Source organism: Macaca thibetana, chromosome 5 (genome assembly GCF_024542745.1).
Source record: "Macaca thibetana thibetana isolate TM-01 chromosome 5, ASM2454274v1, whole genome shotgun sequence".
Taxonomy (NCBI): Eukaryota; Metazoa; Chordata; class Mammalia; order Primates; family Cercopithecidae; genus Macaca; species Macaca thibetana.
In genome coordinates, this window is record NC_065582.1 from 36,385,026 (window position 1) to 36,404,847 (window position 19,822).

Sequence of the window (19,822 nt, forward strand, 5' to 3'; positions counted from 1 at the left end):
AGCCTCAGCCTCTCCAGGCTCAGGTGATCCTCCCACCTTAGCCACCCAAGTAGCTGGGACTACAGGTGCACACCACCACACCAGGCTAATTTTTATATTTTTGGTAGAGACTGGGTTTCACCATGTTAGCCAGGCTGGTCTCAAATTCCTGGGCTCCTCCAGCCTCAGCCTCCCAGAGTGCTGGGATTATAGGTGTGAGCCACTGTGCCTGGCCCATACTGTCTTTTTAAAAAATGTTCTAAACAAAAAGTTATTTATCCTACCTTCCTGCTGAAGATATGGCACTTTCAATTATGGTTATGCAAAATAATCTTATTCCCTGAAGCTGTGTTACATCAAAGATTGACACTTTTCCAAAACAGACGTTATTTTTCTGGATCTTATTAAGGTAAGCATTGTTATAAAAAGTGTATTTTTATCTGTAACAAACAAATAAACAAACAGGCCTTTTTGATCCTTGTACGTATAAACACTTTGTTAGGGTACTTAATGGCAAAATAATTGTTCCAGTCGACCTAAGAATCAAATCAAATCTAAGCAAGTTAAATTCAGTCAGGTGTGACTTTCCAGAGCTCACAGGAAACACATGCAAGCAAGAAGTACATTTACTTAAACACGGCAACAACCACAACTGGACAGAAAAAAAACCCGCACATCTGTTCAATTTAAATGAGTTAAAAGTTCCCATAGTTACTTTTCAAAATGTTATGAGAAACATGATGCCTTCCAAGTTCAGGCTTGCAAAACAGCTCACCCTTTCTGCATCAGATCCAATCTCCAAATTGGTAACTTATATTCTAAAGAGGTTTTCCAGAGAGCATTTGGGATTTAACTTTCGAAAGCCACTTTTTTTTTTTTTTCTTTCATGAGACAGTGTCTCACTCTGTCACCTAGGCTGGAGTACAGTGGTGCAATCATGGTTCACTACAGCCTTGACCTCCTAGGCTCAAGCGGGCCTCCCACTTCAGCCTCCCTCCTGACTGGGATTATTATAGGCATGGGCCACCACGCCTAGCTAATTTTTGTATTCTTTGTAGAGATGGGGTTTCACCATGTTGGCCAGGCTTGTCTTGAACTGCTGAGCCCAAGTGATCTGCCTGCCTTGGGTTCCCAAAGTGCTGAAATTACAGGTGTGAGCCACTGCGCACAGCCTAGAAAGCCAAATTTTAATCTAAAGACATATAAATATTCATTACAAAGTTTCTTCTTCATTAATCAATTCCAGGTTTTTTTGTTTTTGTTTTCTTTGAGACAGAGTCTTGTTCTGTCACTCAGGAGTGCAGTGGTGTAATCATGACTCACCAAAGCATTATATTCCTGGATTTAAATGATCCTCTTGCCTCCCAAGTAGCCAGAACTACACACACACACACCAGTACACCCAAATAAATTCTTTTATTTTTTTGTAGAGACAGGGTCTCATTATGTTATCCAGGCTGGTCTCTAACTCCTGGGCTCAAGCGATCCACCTGTCTCGGCCTCCCACAGTGCTGGGATTACAGGCGTAATACACCACATGGGACCCTAAAAGGTAGTATTTTTAACAAATTTTATTTATTTTATTTATTTATTTATTATTTATTTTGTTTTTTTGAGACGGAGTCTCACTGTGTTGCCCAGGTTGGAGTGTAGTGGTGCAATCTTGGCTCTCACTGCAACCTCCGCTTCCCAGGTTCAAGTGATTCTCCTGCCTCAACCTCTGGAGTAGCTGGGACTACAGATGCCTGCCACCACACCCGGCTAATTTTTGTATTTTTAGTAGAGACGGGGTTTCACCATATTGGCCAGGCTAGTCTTGAACTCCTGACCTGCCTGCCTTGTCCTTCCAAAGTGCTGGGATTACAGGGTGAGCCACCACGACTGGCCAATAAGTATGTTTTTTATAATAGATACCCAGCTCATTTTATATAAATCTTTTTTTTTTTTTTTTTTTTTTTGAGAAGGAGTCTTGCTCTGACACCAAGGCTGGAGTGCAGTGGCGTGATCTCAGCTCATGGCAACCTCTGCCTCCCGGGTTCAAGTGATTCTCCTGCCTCAGCCTCCGGAGTAGCTGGGATTACAGGCATGCACTACAAGGCCTGGCTAATTTTTGTATTTTTAGTAGAGATGGGGTTTTGCTATGTTGGCCAGGCTGATCTCGAACTCCTGACCTCAGGTGATCTCACCATCCCAGCTTCCCAAAGTGCTGGGATTACAGGCATGAGCCACTGTGCCCGGCCCACAAATCTTTTTAATAAAAACTTACTTAAGAGTTCATTTCTGAAACCCGTTGGAAAAAGTAATTTTAAAAGTCCTCAAAGCCATTACCTTTCCTCTTCTTTTCTATAAAATTCAGCTCTATCTTACATTCTCACATTCCTTTTAGGGGATCAATTCTTTCTGAATATGGACTCTTTTTCTTTTTCGTCAAGGAATTCATCTTTAGATTTCCCACAAATGTGCAAACAGATATATTTAGAAATGTTCTCTGAGGCCAGACAAGGTGGCTTACGCCTGTAATCCCAGCTCTTTGGGAGACTGAGGTAGGAGGATCACCTGAGCCCAGGAGTTCAAGAGTAGCCTGGGCAAGATAGGGAGAGCCCCATCTCCACAAATAATTTAAACATTAGCCAGGTGTAGTGGCATGAGCTGTGATCATGTCACTGAACCTCAGCCTGGACAACAGAGCAAGACCGTATCAAAAAAATTAAAAAAAAGAAAAGAAAAAAATGTTCTTGAAATAACATGAAACTGAAAACAAATCAAATGTTCATCAATTTTGGTTTAATAAACTGCAGTATATCTTTATGAAGAAATACTATATAGCAAGTAAGACAAATGAGGTAAATCTATGACTAACATGTGAAGATGTCCAATAATCATTTTATTGTTTTTTGAATCAGGGTCATTAATTTATTTCTAGTATTTTGAATCAAAGTCTCTGTTGCCCTGGCTGGAGTGCAGTGGTGCGGTCATGGCTCACTGCAGTCTAGAACTCCTGGGCTCAACTGACCATCCCACTTTGGCCTCCCAAAGCTGGGATTACAGGCATGAGCCATTGTAACTGGCTCAGTAACAGTTTGAAATGAAAGATGAAATAATGTTGACCAACATGTACAGAATGATCTAATTTTTGTTTTTGTTCTTGTTTTAAAATTATAGTTATCTTTTTTTTTTCTTCCTGAGATGGAGTCTCACTCTGTTGCCCAGGCTGGAGTGCAGTGATCTTGGCTCACTGCAGCCTCTGCCTCCCTGGTTCAAGCAATTCTCCTACCTCAGTCTCCCTAATAGCTGGGACTACAGGCACACACCATCACGCCTGGCTAATTTTTGTATTTTTAGTAGAGACAGGGTTTCACCATGTTGGCCAGGCTGGTCTCGAACTCCTGACCTCAGGAGATCTGCCTGCCTCGGCTTCCCAAAGTGCTGGGATTACAGGCATGAGCTACCACGCCCGGCCTCCACTACAGTTTTATGAGTAATATTAGCCAATGCAAATGGGTAAGAGAAAACAATTAGAAGGATAGTTTGGAAAGAGAATTAAAACTATGTCCATTTGAAGATTATGCCTGGAAAAAGATTATACCTGGAAAAAGACAATATACCTGAAAATTTTCAGAGAATTAATTATAAAATAAACTGAACAAACAAGAATTTAACAAGAAGCAGAGTATAAAAGTAATGTGCAAAATCAATAGGCTTCAGATACATAAATAAGGCTAACTAGGAGAAAAAATGGAAGAGAACACCCCATTTAGAATGGCAACAACAACAAAGTACTTAGGAATATATATGCGAAATGTGAAAAATCTACGTGAAGAAAATGACAAAACTACCAGAAAAAATAAAAATGTACTTGAGCAAATAGGCATCCCTTTTTCTTGGATAGAATGTTTCATCATCATCAAGATATCAGTTCTCCTTAATTTATAAATGTGATACAATCTCAATAAAAAAATAGAGCCAAGATTTTTTTTTTTTTTTTTAAAGAAGAGAAGAGGAGACTTTATTTCTTAGGGTTACAGCCTCAAGGCAGATGCTTTTCCTGGAATTAGAAAAGTTGAAACTAAAGTTTCAGATCAAGTCAGTTTGTCAACTCAGAACTGTGACTTAAAGGAGAAAGCATGCTTGTGTCCCTCTAATATATGAACTCACTACCTTATAATCCTATTGAGACAGTCCTACTTACCTTTAGCCCATTTGCTGCCATATGGAATGAAGACTTAGGGTTGCCAAATCATCCAGTTTCCAAAAGAAGCTGAACATCTCAATTTGCAAGTGATATTTTACAGTCTGAATATATTTGCAACTAATTTAAATGAAAAATAAAATACATTTTGGGAAAAATAAAATACATCTTGCAGATCATATCTACTTCACAGGCTGTTTTTGACCTTTCAGGGATTGGTAAACTTTTTCTGGAAAGGGTCAAATAGCAAATATTTTAGGCTTTGTAGGCCACTACCAGTCTCTGTCCCATATTCCTGTTTATTTTTATATCATTAAAAAATGTAAAAAGACTGTAAAAAATAGACCTTGGGTTATCGCTCAGTGTGGTAATTTACTAATCTTGGTTAACAGAAACCATTAGCCTTGAGATTCGACAATGAGTACCTTGGAAGGAGACAGCCAGCCACTTCCATCTCTGACCTCTATCTCTCATAATTTTTTTTTTGGAGTCTCACTTTGCCACCCAGGCTGTAGTACAATGGCATGACCTTGGCTCACTGCAACCTCTGCCTCCTGGGTTCAAGGATTCTCCTGACTCAGCCTCCTGAGTAGCTGGGATTACAGGCACCCACCACTACACCCAACTAATTTTTGTATTTTTAGTGGAGATGGGGTTTCATCATGTTGGCCAGGCTGGTCTTGAACTCCTGACCTCAGGTGATTCACCTGCCTTGACCTCCCAAAGTGCTGGAATTACAGGCGTGAGCCACCGCACCCAGCCTTCCCTCACAATTTTTTTTTAAACTTATGCTGGGATAAGTATAATATATAGATTCGCTGCAGTGGGTCATTTTGTAATGCAGTGCTTTTTCTTTCTGGCAAATAAACGATATCCAGAAGCATATCCTGAAAGAGAGTTTATGCATAATATTGCGATGTCATCCCACCATCTGTCACGTTTTAACTGCTCTTACAGATGATTACCATATCAACTGAAAAATGTTTTCTAGATACTTTTTTTTTTTTTTTTTTTTTTTTTGAGACGGAGTCTTGCTCTGTCACCCAGGCTGATACTTTACTTCAGTCATGGCACTCAAAAACCAGTATTATCAGATTTAAAATTTAGACTTTTCTGCTCAAGAATTATCAGGGTGGTTCTTGCTTCTTGGCTGGCAGCTATACTCATTTCCTTTTCTAACCCTTTAAAGAGAATCATGTTTCTGTTTTTCTTTAGAGACAGGGTCTCATTCTATTGCCCAGGTTGGAGTACAGTGGTGCAATCACAGCTCACTGTGGCCTCAAACTCCTGGGCTCAGGTGATGCTCCTCCCTCAGCCTCCTATTAGCTGGGACCACAAGTGTGTGCCACCACAACTGGCTATTTTTTTTTTTTCATAGAGAGGGGGTCTTGCTATGTTGCCCAGGCTGGTCTGGAACTCCTGGCTTCAAGTGATCCTCCCACCTGGCCCGCAAAAAGCACTGGGAATTATAGGTGTGAGCCACTGTGCATGTCTGAAAATCAGGTTTGATAAAGTAAAGAACAATAGCATATATTTCTGAGACAGGCCAAGAACTGTATAATCCCACTAGACCAATGATGTGGCAAACATCAGGAGAAAAGTCTTACCCAATTCATCCTTACAGAGTGCTTTAGTCCTGGTCTAACCTCAGAACAGACATTTCACGGATTTGATCTGGCCTTGGACAATTGTGAAACTTACCAGGAGACTGTAAAAGTTTTTTTTAGAATTCCTTAAAAATAGGACAGATATTAGTTGAGATAAAAAAAAAAAGTAAAACAGGTTGATAAGATGCCCTTTAAACTTCACAATTCATTGAAAAGATACTGGGATTATCATTTATAGCATGATTTACTAAATGAAGTTTGGTCTTGGATAACTTGTAATATGATTCTAGGTCTACCCAAGTTGTCCTAAATCTTCAAATCAGTAACAAAACCAACCCAAGACTAAGGATTACCTTGAGGTTAGCTAGATTCATGCTCCTGGGCTGCTGCTTTTTCTCTTTTCTTAAGAGACAGGGTCTCACTATGCTGTCCTGGCTGGCCTCGATCTTCTGGGTTCAAGCAATCCTCTCACCTCTACCTCCTCCGTACCTGGGTGATATGGTTTTGTTGTGTCCCCACCCAAACCTCATCATGAATTGTAGTTCCTATAATCCCCACATGTCGTGAGAGGGACCCAGTGAAAGGTAACTGAATCATGGGTCAGTTACCCCATGCTGCTGTTCTCGGGATAGTGGGTGAGTTCTCACAAGATCTGATGGTTTTCCCCGCTTTTGCTTGGCACTTCTCCTTGCTGCTGTCATGTGAAGGACATGTTTGCTTCCCCTTCTGCCATGATTGTAAGTTTCCTGAGACCTCCCCTACCATGCTGAACTGTGAGTCAATTAAACTTCTTTCCTTTATAAATTACCCAGACTGGGGTGTGTCTTTATTAGCAGCATGAGAACGGACTAATACACTGGGACTACTGGCATAGGCTACCATGCCTGGCTTCCTGCCTACTTAACTAGTATCTCAAACTTCAGGAGAGAACAAACTCAAAAACAGCTCTTAAAGATTAACAACAGTGATGGACAGGAGCAGGTAAGTCAACTGTTTAACAGAGAGCCAGTGGTTAAACACAGCCAGCATTAAAGATGAAGTTATATAAAGAATGATGAACTGTATATAAAAAACAAAGACACCAAATACTGAAGCATGATCACTCCCTAAGTACTTCACTACATTTTACTGTTCCCTGGGCTGTTGAGATTTATTATCTACTGCATCTGTATGGTGGAGATACTATGTAACGGTGTGCTGCTGAGCATCTCTTCCCCTTCTCTGCTGGTATCGCATTGGTAACCTATGCTGGCAGTACTTACACCACGCAAGTAGGCAAACACTGTAAGTCACCTTCCCTCTTCCAGACCGCCAGCTATTAAACACTTAGCACACTGCTGGCTAAAGAAGATGCTAAGCCTCTGGTTAGCTCATGTATAGACCCCCATCTCACTCACTCTTGTGCTAGCCCTATAGAGAACTAAATTCTTAAGTTACCTAAATATTAAACAGCATCTTTTAGAGATCATTAGAAATGGTTTCCTTTTTGAACACACATACCTCCTTTCTAAACAAGTATCTTTTATAATAATAGCAAATTGGGCCTGAGAAGTTTTGGAATTCCCACAATTAGTTTTAGAAAAATTGGTTCTTTTTATTTTTTGTCCTCTGTCTCTCACATCAAATACTTTCTCTTGTCAGAAGAGCTGTTGCCTAAGGCAACGTAAACTGGCCTCATGAACAAAGATAGACCAATTTGCTCCCCACCAACCTCCAGGAAGTGATTAAGTAGGCCCAGAGCAACTCCATGCGATACAAAGGCCAGATTCATTAACAAATGGTTTGGATGCCATTTGGGTCATTTCAGACATATGGAGTATTTCACTTGAGTTACTTAAATCAAAATTGGACAATGTAAAAAAACTAAGCATGTGTGTAAAGGGCATTACATACGTTTTGATTTTATTTCTTTAGATGTGGAGTGCCTGCAAATTATCTAAATAGCCAGGCTGAACTGGAAAAAGATATATACATGGGATATATCATTTTTAACCTACTTTTTTAGATAGCTGAAAAATAACCCTAAAATTTTATATACTTGGTGATGTGTGCTATACAAACACAACTACAGTCATGTATTGTTTAACAACAGTGTCAAGAACAGACTACATATATGATGGTGGTCCCATGAGATTATAATGGAACTGAAAAATTCCTACCACCTAGTGACATCGTAGCTATAGCAATGTCTTAGTGCAACACATTACTCATGTGTTTGTGGTGATGATGGTGTAAACAAACCTACTGCACTGCCAGCTGAATAAAAGTGTGGCAATACAAGTATATATAGTACATAATACTTGACAATGATAATGACGATGTTACCGGTTTATGTATTTTCCATGTTTTTAATGTTAGAGTGTACTCCTTTTACTTATTAAAAAGGTTGGCCGAGTGCAGGGGCTCATGCCTGTAATCCCAGCATTTTGGGAGGCCAACGGGGGCGGATCATCTGAGGTCAGGAATTTGAGACCAGCCTGACCAACATGGAGAAACCCCATCTCTACTAAAAATACAAAATTAGCCAGGTGTGGTGGTGCATGCCTGTAATCCCAGCTACTCAGGAGGCTGAGGCAGGAGAATCGTTTGAACCCAGTAGTTGGAGGTTGCAGTGAGCTGAGATCATGCCATTGTACTCCAGCCTGGGTGACAGAGCAAAGCTCCATCTCAAAAGAAACAGAAACAAAAACAAAAATAAAACAAAAAGCTCACTGTCAAACAGGCCCAGGCAGGTCCTTTGGGAAGTTTTCCAGAACTGTTTCCACAGAAGATGACAGCTCCCTGCACGTTATTGCCCCTGAAGACCTTCCTGTGGGACAGAATGTGGAGGTGGAAACAGTGATATTGGTGATCCTGACCCTGTGTAGGTCTAGGCTAATGTGTTTGCCTTGGTTTTTAACAAAAAGTTTTTAATTTTTTCTTTTGAGTCACAATTTCACTCTGTCATTCAGGCTGTAGTCAGTGGCATGATCTCAGCTCAGCGCAACCTCTGACTTCCAGGATCAAGTGATCCTTCCACTTCAGCCTTCCGAATAGCTGGGACTACAGGTACGTACCATCACACTCAGCTAATTTTTATATTTCTTTGTATAGGCAGGGTTTCATCACTTTGCCCAGGTTGGTTTCGAACTCCTGGGCTCAAGTGATCCGCCTGCCTCAGCCTCCCAAAGTGTTGGGATTACAAGTGTAAGCCACCACATGCAGACAAATTTTTTTTTTTTTTGAGCTTCGCTCTTGTTGCCCAGACTGGAGTGCAGTGGCGCGATCTGGGCCCACTGCAACCTCCATATCCCAAGTTCAAGTGATTCTCTTGCCTTAGCCTTCCTGAGTAGCTGGAATTATAGGCCCCCGCCACCATGCCTGGCTAATTTTGTCTTTTTTTTTTTTTTTTTTTTTTTTTTTTTAGTAGAGACAGGGTTTCATCATGTTGGTCAGGCTGGTCTCGAATCCCTGACCTCAGGTGATCCACCTGCCTTGGCCTCCCAAAGTGTTGGGATTACAGGCATGAGCCACCACGCCCGGCCTCAAAAAATTTTTAAATATTTATTATTTTTAATATTTAATATTTTTAATATTAATACAATTTTTGTACAGCTGTACGTTTTAAACTAAATGCTTCACAAGAGCCAAAATGTTTAAACAACTTAAATTTATAAAGTAAAAAATTATAGTAAGCTAAGGTTATTACAGGAAAATTTTTTTTATAAATTTAGTGTAGCCCAAGTGTACAGTGTTTACAAAGTCTAGAGTAGTGTGTAGTCATGTCCTAGGCCTTCACATTCACCCACCACTCACTCACTCAGAGCAACTTCTGTTTTTTTTTTTTTTTTTTTTTTTGCTTGAGATGGAGTCTCACTCTGTCGCCCAGGCTGGAGTGCAGTTGTGCGATCTAGGTTCACTGCAACCTCTGCCTCCTGGGTTCAAGCGATTCTCCTGCCTCACCCTCTTGAGTAGCTGGGCCTACCGGCGCATACCACCACGGCTAATTTTTGTATTTTCTTTTTTAGGAGATGGGGTTTCACCATGTTGGCCAGGATGGTCTCGATTTCTTGACCTTGTGATCTGCCTTTCTTGGCCTCCCAAAGTGCTGGGATTACAGGCGTGAGTCACTGCACCTTGCCACACAGAGCAACTTCTTGTCCTGCAAGCTCCATTTATGGTAAGTGCCCTTGACAGGTGTGCCATTTTTATCTTTTATACTTTTTTTTTTTTTTTTGAGACAGAATCTCGCTCTGTTGCCCAGGCTGGAGTGCAGTGACGCAATCTCAGCTTACTGCAACCTCCGCCTCCTGGGTTCAAGCAATGCTTGTGCCTCAGCTTACCTGAGTAGCTGGGACTACAGGCGTGCATCATCACACCCGGCTAATTTATTTTTAGTAGAGACAGGGTTTTGCTATGCTGGCCTGGCTGGTCTCGAAGTTTTGACCTCAGATCATCCACCTGCCTTGGCCTCCCAAAGTGCTGGGATTACAGGAGTTAGCCACTGTGCATGGTCCTATACTGTGTTTTTACTATATTTTTCCTATGTTTAGATATGCAAATACTTACCATTGTGTTACAATTGCCTACAGTCTCTAGTACCATAATATGCTGTATAGGTTTGTAGCCTAGGAGCAATATCCCCATTGATAAGTAACATATCCCCATTGATAAGTAACACATGACTGTATATCATCTTATAAAAAGTGCATAAATCAGGACAAATGACCCTGCACTTGTTCCTTCCAGTAGAAAGGTATCAAAAACTCAAAAGAAAAAAGGAGTTTTCATGTCTGAGGCATTACTACTTAACTACATTTGAGGAATACCAACTTTCTGTATTTTTTTCTGTGGGAAATTTGCAAAGATAATGCAGAATACTGAGTTCGGTCACTGTTGGGAAATAGGAGAGCAGCCATTAGGATTTTAAAGGTTATTTCCAAGCATTTAGGTGTGTGTATATGTATGCTGGATCCTTCAAATACATTTTTTTTTTTTTTTGAGACACAGCCTTGCTCTGTTGCCCAGGCTAAAGTGCAGTGGTGCAATCTCAGCTCACTGTGACCTCCGCCTCCTGGGTTCCAGCAATTCTCCTGCCTCAGTCTCCTAAGTAGTTGGAATTACTTTTTGTATTTTTAAGAGAGGGGGGTTTTGCCATGTTGGCCAGGCTGGTCTTGAACTCCTGAGCTCAAGTGACCTGCCTGCCTCAGCTTCCCAAAGCGCTGGGATTACAGGTGTGAGCTACCACGCCCTGTCCAAATACACCCTTAATAGTTAATATTAATATTTAAACAAAACTAAAGCATTATCACGTCATGGTTTTGATCTTAAAAAAAAATCATTTGTTATCTGCCTGGACTGAGATGGATGGCTTTATTTGTATTGTCCTACTCTGATGAGCACTGGGGCGATATGGTTATCATCCTGCTTTTGATCTACAAAAAGGGGTGAAGAACATCTGCATTTTACACTTTATTTAACATTAATAAAATGATAAATACAGTTACAGGCAAATGACAATTCAGTACACTTAGTTAGTTTAAAATTTACATATTCACAAACTTGTAGATCCTTCACCACCATGGAATATTTTAGTCTATGTAGTCAAAGTCTTCTGGAATTCCAAAAGTTTTATCAATTTTATTTTCTTCAAACCCAAATTTTCTTTTGGCCCAAGATTTTATTGCAAATATGTTATCTATAAAGAAAATTGAGAAATAATTTTGAGAAAAACATAATCATAAAACATTTCAAGTACAATTATCTTCATTGTTCTTTTACTTCCTTCTATTAACTTTCAGATACATCAAAATAAGGAGTTTTCTGTATTTTTTTAAGAGTAATGGCAACTAATTAAAAAGTATTTAAGGTCAGGTGCGGTAGCTCATGCCTATAATCCCAGCACTTTGGGAGGCCGAGGCAGGCGGATCATGAGGTCAGAAGTTTGAGACCAGCCTGGCCAAGATGGTGAAACCCCGTCTCTACTAAAAATACAAAAATTAGCTGGGCGTGGTTGGTGGCGGGCACCTGTAATCACAGCTACTCGGGAGGCTGAGGCAAGAGAATCATTTGAACCTAGGAGACGGAGGTTGTGGTGAGCCGAGATTGCACCATTGCACTCCAGCCTAGGCAACAAGAGTGAAACTCCGTATCAAACAAAAAGTATTTAAATACTATTTTGAACAAGTTAATAGATCTCATATTTAAAAATTCTATAGGCTGCTTGCTGCTAAATATCAGACTTAATTAAGAATAATACAAAAACAGGGACAGGTTAATGGTGTCTCTTCTACATTTCCACAGCAGAGGCCAGGACTGTTGCCTCAGGAATTAAAGTTGCTCCGGTTCCCAAAGGGAACACATTCTCTCCGGACCCTTCTTCCTGTCCCACAGACAGTAATGGCTTCCAGACAATCAGGCCAGTAGTAGGGAGGGGGGTGGGGAGCAGGGAAAGGGGTTCTCTTAAGACTAAGAATAGAAACGTCCTCAGCATCTCCTGGGGGGATTTAAAATGCATTAACGACTGAAAAAAAGTGGTACGTCTACTTCAGGGGATTTATCCCAAGGAAAGAAAACAAACTGTGTACAAGGATTTTTGGTCAAGGGTCTTTATCCCAGTGCCATAATAGAAAAATAAGAGCAATCTAAATGTCTACTCATCAGGAAGCTAGTGAGGGAGGCAGGATAGTGCCAGTGCGCTCACAGTGGCTACACTTGAGAGGGTGGGAGGAACAGTGGATTTTTTTTTCCTTGAGACAGGATCTTGCTTTGTCTCCCAGGCTGGAGTGCAATGAGTGGTGCAATCTCAGTTCACTGCAGTCTCCACCTTCTAGGCTCAGGTAATCCTCCAACCTCAGCCCCACAAGTAGCAGAGACAACGGGCGTGCACCACCATGCCCGGCAACTTTTGTATTTTTTGTAGGGATGAGGTTTCATGTTGCCCAGGCTGGTCTTGAACTCCCGAGCCCAAGCAATCCACCCACCTCGGCCTCCCAAAATGCTGGGATTACAAGTGTGAGCCACCGTGTCCAGCCTTTCTTTTCTTAATTTCATATATTTCTTTAATGTACATATACAACCTTTATGATGAAAATGTATTACACACACAGAAAAAACGATGGTATAAGATGTTATAGCTTGTCAGAGTATTCTGTAAAATGTTAAACAATCTATTAGTAGTGACAATGAAGTAAAGGGTTAGAATAGGTTCTTCTGGAATGTTATGGGCCGAATCATTTTCCCCCCAAATTTGTATGTTGAAGTCCTAGCCCCTATGACCTCAGAATGTGACTATATTGAAACATATCTTTAAAGAGGTGATTAAGTTAAAATGAGGTCATTGGGATGGGCCCTAATCCAGTAGGATTGGTGTCTTTATAAGAAAAGGATCACGAGGTCAAGAGATAGAGACCATCCTGGCCAACATAGTAAAATCCTGCCTCTACTAACAATACAAATAAATTAGCTGGGCGTGGTGGCGTGCACCGGTAGTCCCAGCTATTCAGGAGGCTGAGGCAGGGGAATCGCTTGAACTCAGGAGGCAGTGGTTTAGTGAGCTGAGATAGTGCCACGGCACTCCAGCCTGGCGAAAAAGCAAGACTGTCTTAAAAAAAAAAAAAAAGCAGAAAGAGAAAGGAAAAGGATTGGCTGGGTGCAGTGGCTCACGCCTGTAATCCCAGCACTCTGTGGGAGCCGAGGCAGGCAGATTGCCTAAGGTCAGGAGTTTGAGAGACCAGTCTGGCCAACATGGTGAAACTCCATCTCTACTAAAAATACAAAAATAATTAGCCGGGTCTGGTGGTGTGCACCTGTAATCCCAGCTATTCAGGAGGCTGAGGCAGGCAAATTGCTTGAACCAGGGAGGTGGAGGTTGCAGTGAGCTGAGATTGCGCCACTGTACTACAGCTTGGGCAACATAGCAAGACTCCATTTCAAGAAAAAAAAAAAACGGGAAATGTGAACACACCGAGAGACACAGGAAAGATTGTGAGAGGACACAGTGAGAAGGAAGACCTACAGAAGAAACCAAACCTGCCAACATCTTGATCTTGAAATTTGATTCTCCAGGATGGTCAGAAAAATTTCTGTTGTTTAAGCCACCCTATCTGTGATACTTTGTTCTGGCATCTCTAGAAAACTAATACATAGAGTTTGATCACTTTTTAAAATATTTTTTCTATGGAAGTTTAATTCCAAGTATCAAATAATGATAAGCACATTTCTGGAATGAATTTTATGGAGAATACTACTGCATCAAATAGAATAATGTTAACAAAATTAATTTCTTTCAATTAAAGTGTTATGGAATGTCAACAGATATTAAAATGATCTTTACCCTTTGTAACAATCTAAAATGAATCTTTACTTTTCACAACAACCTAAGAGAGAATGTTAAAATAGCACCATAAGGTATTCTAGGATAATTTTTACCAGTCTCTGCCCAACCAGGACATTCTTGCTAATCACACCCAAATGTTATAGAGGGTCTGCTGCTACATAAGACAAGTATCAGGTGTACTGCAGATATTACAGAATGTGAAGAACCTATGCCTTCAAGTTGACACAAGAGAGAAAAAATAATAATTTATTACTAAACAATTATAAAGTGATAGGTGTCTCAGAGAGAAAAGGCCAAGTCTTATGTTTACAGCTTACAGGATAGGCTTCATGAATACAGAAAGATTTCTAGGAAATGAGAGAACAGATACAACAATGTAGGAAGCTTGCAGGGAATCAACTTCAAACCTGGATCAGAAAAGAGAATGAGGCATCAGGGTAAGACTACTGAATAGCCTCTACAGGAAGGATTTCCTGATTTATAGAAGGATAAGAAACCATTTCATTATAAACATTTAAAGGTTAAAAGCAAGAAAAAGAACAAATAAAAACCTCTCCACAACTATGCCTACTGGACCAATTCAAAGAAGACTCTGATTAAACATTTCTTTGGGCCACTGGATGTCGGCCTTCAAGATAATGTCACTGACAATCTTGATAGTTCATTCTCTGTCAAATAATTTCCCTATTTAATGTAGAAATTTTTATAAATGGATATAGAATAATTTTTTTATTTTAAACAAACAACCTTAAGGCTGTTTGATTTATACGGTGGCACGGCGAAGATACCTATAGGAATAGGATGAGCAATATCATTTGCAATGAATCTAGGTTAGGCCCTGGCAACACCTATCCCTCTTCACTCATTAAGATATCTCTCATATGTGTTTACAAAAACCTCACCATCTTAATTATTAAGCAAGGTTTCATATGATATAATTGAAATCACACTTAAAGTGTATTTAATGTCACCAAACATTTAGATGTGACATTTGGTAATCTCTCATCCTATAGAACTGAGATACCAAATTGTTGAACAGTATATATTCTCAATTCCAGATACATTTTTAAGGACTTTTTTTTTCTTGAGACAGTGTCTCACTCTTGCCCAGGCTGGAGTACAGTGGCACCATCTCAGCTCACTGCAACCTCTGCCTCCTGGGTTCAAGCAATTCTCCTACCTCAGCCTCCTGGGTAGCTAGTGTTACAGGTGTGTGCCACCATGTCTGGCTAATTTTTGTATTTTTAGTAGAGACAGGGTTTCATCATGTTGGCCAGGCTGGTCTTGAACTCCTGACCTCAAGTGATCCTCCTGCCTTGGCCTCCCAAAGTGCTGGGATTACCGGCATGAGCCACCACGCCCGGCCAGGGCTTTTTTAAGTAAAAAGAAAGCAAACTTTCTTTCTATATGATAATTTAAATATGAATATTAAAGCAAACTTTAATAGCTATATGATAAATAAGATTGCAATTTCATTAAAAAAACAAAAAACCAAAAAACTAAAGGCCAATTATATTGATTTTACCAATCTACCTAATTCTAAAACAGACTAGGAAAAAAATAATTCTCATTTTATTACTGTTTTCTTTTTGTTTGTTGTGAAGGTGGCGGTTTTCTGAGGTGTGATGCTTTATCTCTTATCTCCATCTTTTCATAACACATGTTTATGCTGGAAGCTGGAAGGAGTAAGCTGTAACTTTAAATGGAAATATGGTTCTTAACAGCTGTTTCTGCTATTCTAAAAATATCTTTCTTCCTCATGGTTTTAAAAGTCCCAGGTTCTTCTGTAGCTAATAGGATAGGGAAAAAAAAAAGCCATTCCAAATGTTTTTCCAATTATAATTTTGGAAGTTTATGATCAATTGGAAATCATGAACTTTTTTAAGAGAAGAAAAGGAAAAGAGGAGTATTTATCTACGTGTCCAACATGGTGCTGAAGGGCTTACAAACTGTCTTATTTAATCCTCCCAAAATGGGAGGTAGGTATTATTTATCCACAATGAACAGATGAGGAAGCAGGCTGAGAGGGTGTCAAGAGGTCACACAGCAAGTAAGGAGAACAGCTTGGATTCTTTTCAAAGCCACGTTCCTCCCACTACACACACATGCTGCCTGTGCCTACTGTGTGCTGAGCCTCTTTGTTGAAAATACTGGGGGAAATCACCTTGGATTTCTGTCTTATTTTTAACCTAAAAATCCATATTTATTTACACTTTGTGGGACACATTTCATTATTCTCTTTTATGTCAGTTTGCTTTTGTACCCTCCTCTATTCTTATCGCTAAAGCATTACCTTACTTAAGAAATAACTTTGTAATAAATAAAACTGCAATTTCAGAAAAAAAAAAAAAAAACAACTCTAAAGGCCAATTATATTGATTTTATCAGTCTATTTAATTATAAAATAGAGTAGGAAAAAAATAATTCTTTTTTTTGTGTGTGAAACAGAGGCCTGGACAGGGAGTCAGAGAAACCTGGCTCCAGCGTCTGTTCTTCCAGTGACTAATCGCCTTTGACTAAACACAGTCACTTTAAGTCCAGCCAAAAAAGCTGGATTCTAATTCCTGTTCTGCTGTCTGACTAATGTGTGGCCTTGGACTCCTGAGGGTCTTAGTTTGTCTCCTAAATTAGGGATAATAATCATATCTACCTCACAAGATTATCATGGAGATAAAATGAGAATGAACCATAGACATTACAATAACTGGCATATAGTCAGTCCTCAACAAACCTTAGCTATTATTATTATTAGCGAGAATATAAATCTTTAAGATTCCATTATCTTAAAGTGTATCTTACATTAATATATATGAAAGTTAAGTTATTAGCCCAAGTGACTTATCTTGGGAAAAGCTGTACAAAAGTTAAACTGGAAGCAATCATTAGTTTTACAAAAATATCTGATACTTTACAAAATGACTCATAAGATTATAAAAAATAACCTTAAATAACTGAAATGATTTAATATGTAAACATCTGAGTAATGCATACATTTTTCAGAAATATCCTTTCTTGAACAAAGCCAGCACAAGGTATCTGAATTTCACATCACAGTAAGTGTGAAGGGAGTTTAACTACAGTTTATTTATCAGTATTATTATGGTACATACCAGTCCATCTGTTAGCAGCTTCTTTGGCTACTTTATTTGCTTGGCCTGAAAAAAAAATTATATATATAAAATGAAATGTATTTATATATATAAAATTATCTTTGGCTATGTGTACATTTATATTTTTTCATATGAACAAAATTTTAATAAAATTTATATGTAAAATGGCTATGAAAAAAGCTGAAATAGTGACATAATATTGTATTTTACAAACTCTTGCAAATTCCTAAGGAAATTTAGGGAGCTGCAGTAATATTAGTAATTAATGGAAAGTCAAAGTGAACAATTTCCCTTTCCTAAGTGTCCATCATCATTGTACTTGCTCCTTTAAAGATAACATGTAAGTTTAAATGAGATGTTTTTCAAAGAACTCACCATACCAAAATACAAGTTAAATGTAATAAGAATTTTACTATACAGGCATTATAAGACCACAATAAGTGTGACTCTAAAAAAAATTTTAGTGGTAAGAAAGTAGTCACATAGAAGGAAGTATTTACTTTTACTTTATTTTATTTTTTTATTTTTTATTTTTTTTTTTTGAGACGGAGTCTCGCTCTGTCGCCGGGGCTGGAGCTCAGTGGCCGGATCTCAGCTCACTGCAAGCTCCGCCTCCCGGGTTTACGCCATTCTCCTGCCTCAGCCTCCTGTGTAGCTGGGACTACAGGCGTCCGCCACCTCGCCCGGCTAGTTTTTTGTATTTTTTTAGTAGAGACGGGGTTTCACTGTGTTCACCAGGATGGTATCGATCTCCTGACCTCGTGATCCGCCCGTCTCGGCCTCCCAAAGTGCTGGGATTACAGGCTTGAGCCACCGCGCCCGGCCTACTTTTACTTTATAAATACACATCGTGCTATCAAATGTATCTGTATGTATATTATGTACTTCAAGTTAATCTGCACAGCACGTAACAGTGCCATGATTAATGGGGCATTAACTATTACTTAAAATGATGGCATTTTAAATTGAAAGATAATTTATATGTTACAAAATTCAGCATACTAAACTATAAAATTCAGTAATTTTTATTTATTTACTTATTTAGAGACTAGGTCTCACTCTGTCTCCCTAGCTGGAGTGCAGTGGTGTAATCATAGCTCACTGTAGCCTCAAACTCCTGGGCTCAAGCAATCCTCCTGCCTCAGTTTTCTGAGCAGCTGAGACTATAGGCATGCGCCACCATGCCCAGCTCATTTTTTTTTATTTCTTGTAGAGCTCACCTATCTCTACAAGATAGTCTGCTATGTTGCCCAGGTTGGTCTCGAACTCCTGGCCTCAAGTGATCCTCCCCATCTTGGCCTCCTAAAGTGCTGGGATTACAGGTATGGGACACGATGCCTGACCTTCAGTGGTTTTTATGATATTCACAAAATTGTACAACCATTACTACTATTTAACTCCAGAACATTTTTTCTTCACCCCAAAAAAAAACCCTTGTGCCCCTTAGCACTCACTCCACATTCCTTCTCCCTCCGTCCCCTGGCAACTACTAACCTAGTTGCTGTCTCTTCTCTATGGATTTCCCTTTTGTGTACATTTCATACGAACGAAACACACAATATGTGGTCTTTTAGGTCTGGCCTCTCTCACTTAACACAATGTTTTCAAGGTTCATTCATGTATCAACACCTCATTCTTTTTTAAGCTAAGTACTAATTTTACAATTTGCTTATCCATTCATCAGCTGATGGACCTTTGGGTTGTTTCTGCTAATACGAATAATAATTTTTGTGTGAACATGTTTTCAATCATCTTGGGTATATATTTTGGGGAAGAGATAAATTGTTTGCCAAAGTGGTAGCACCACTTTATAATACCACCAGCAATCTAAGAGGTCCAGTCTCTCCACATCCTCATCACTTATTATTTTCTATTTTTTTTGAGACAGAGTTTTGCTGTTGTTGCCCAGGGTGGAATGCAATAGTGTGGTCTCGGCTCACTGCAACTTCCGCCTCCCAGGTTCAAGCAATTCTCCTGCCTCAGCCTCCAGAGTAGCTGGGACTACAGGCGTACGCCACCACGCCCAGCTAATTTTGTATTTTTAGTAGAGATGGGGTTTCACCATGTTGGTCAGGCTGGTCTCCAAGTCCTGACCTCAGGTGATCCGCCTGCCTTGGCCTCCCAAAGTGCTGGGATTACAGGCGTGAGCCACCGCACCCAGCCTCATTATTTTCTGTTTTTACATTATAGCTATCCCAATGTGTGTTGATATGGTTTGGCTGTGTACCCACTCAAATCTCATCTTGAATTGTAACTCCCACAATTCCCAGGTGTTGCGAGAGGACCCCAGTGGGAGGGGATTGAATTATGGGGGCGGGTCTTTCCTGCACTGTTCTCATGATAGTGAATGAGTCTCACAAGATCTGATGGCTTTAAAAATGGGAGTTTCCCTGCACAAGCTCTCTTCTCTTGTCTGCCATCATGTGAGACATACCTTTCACCTTCCACCATGATTTTGAGGTTTCCCCAAACGTGTGGCACTGTAAGTCCAATAAACCTCTTTCTTTTGTAAATTGCCAAGTTTCAGGTATGTCTTTATCAGCAGTGTAAAAACAGACTAATACAAGTGTGTAGTATCATCTCACTGGGGTTCTGATTTGCATTTCCTAATGATTTTGTG

At 39.8% G+C, this 19,822-nt stretch overlaps 1 protein-coding gene across 2 annotated transcripts in view; it reads right to left on the reverse strand.

The window, feature by feature from the left end:
• Nucleotides 1-11,211: 11,211 nt before the first annotated feature.
• The window catches only part of MND1 (meiotic nuclear divisions 1), a 73,820-nt gene continuing 65,209 nt past the window's right edge, over nt 11,212-19,822 (reverse strand). For both annotated transcript variants that reach the window (XM_050789920.1, XM_050789921.1), the window contains exons 7-8: nt 17,203-17,247; nt 11,212-11,452 (exon numbers count right to left, since the gene is read on the reverse strand). In XM_050789920.1, coding sequence (XP_050645877.1) covers nt 11,346-11,452; nt 17,203-17,247 — 152 coding nt within the window. In that variant the 3' untranslated portion in view covers nt 11,212-11,345. The remainder of the gene's footprint in view (nt 11,453-17,202; nt 17,248-19,822) is intronic.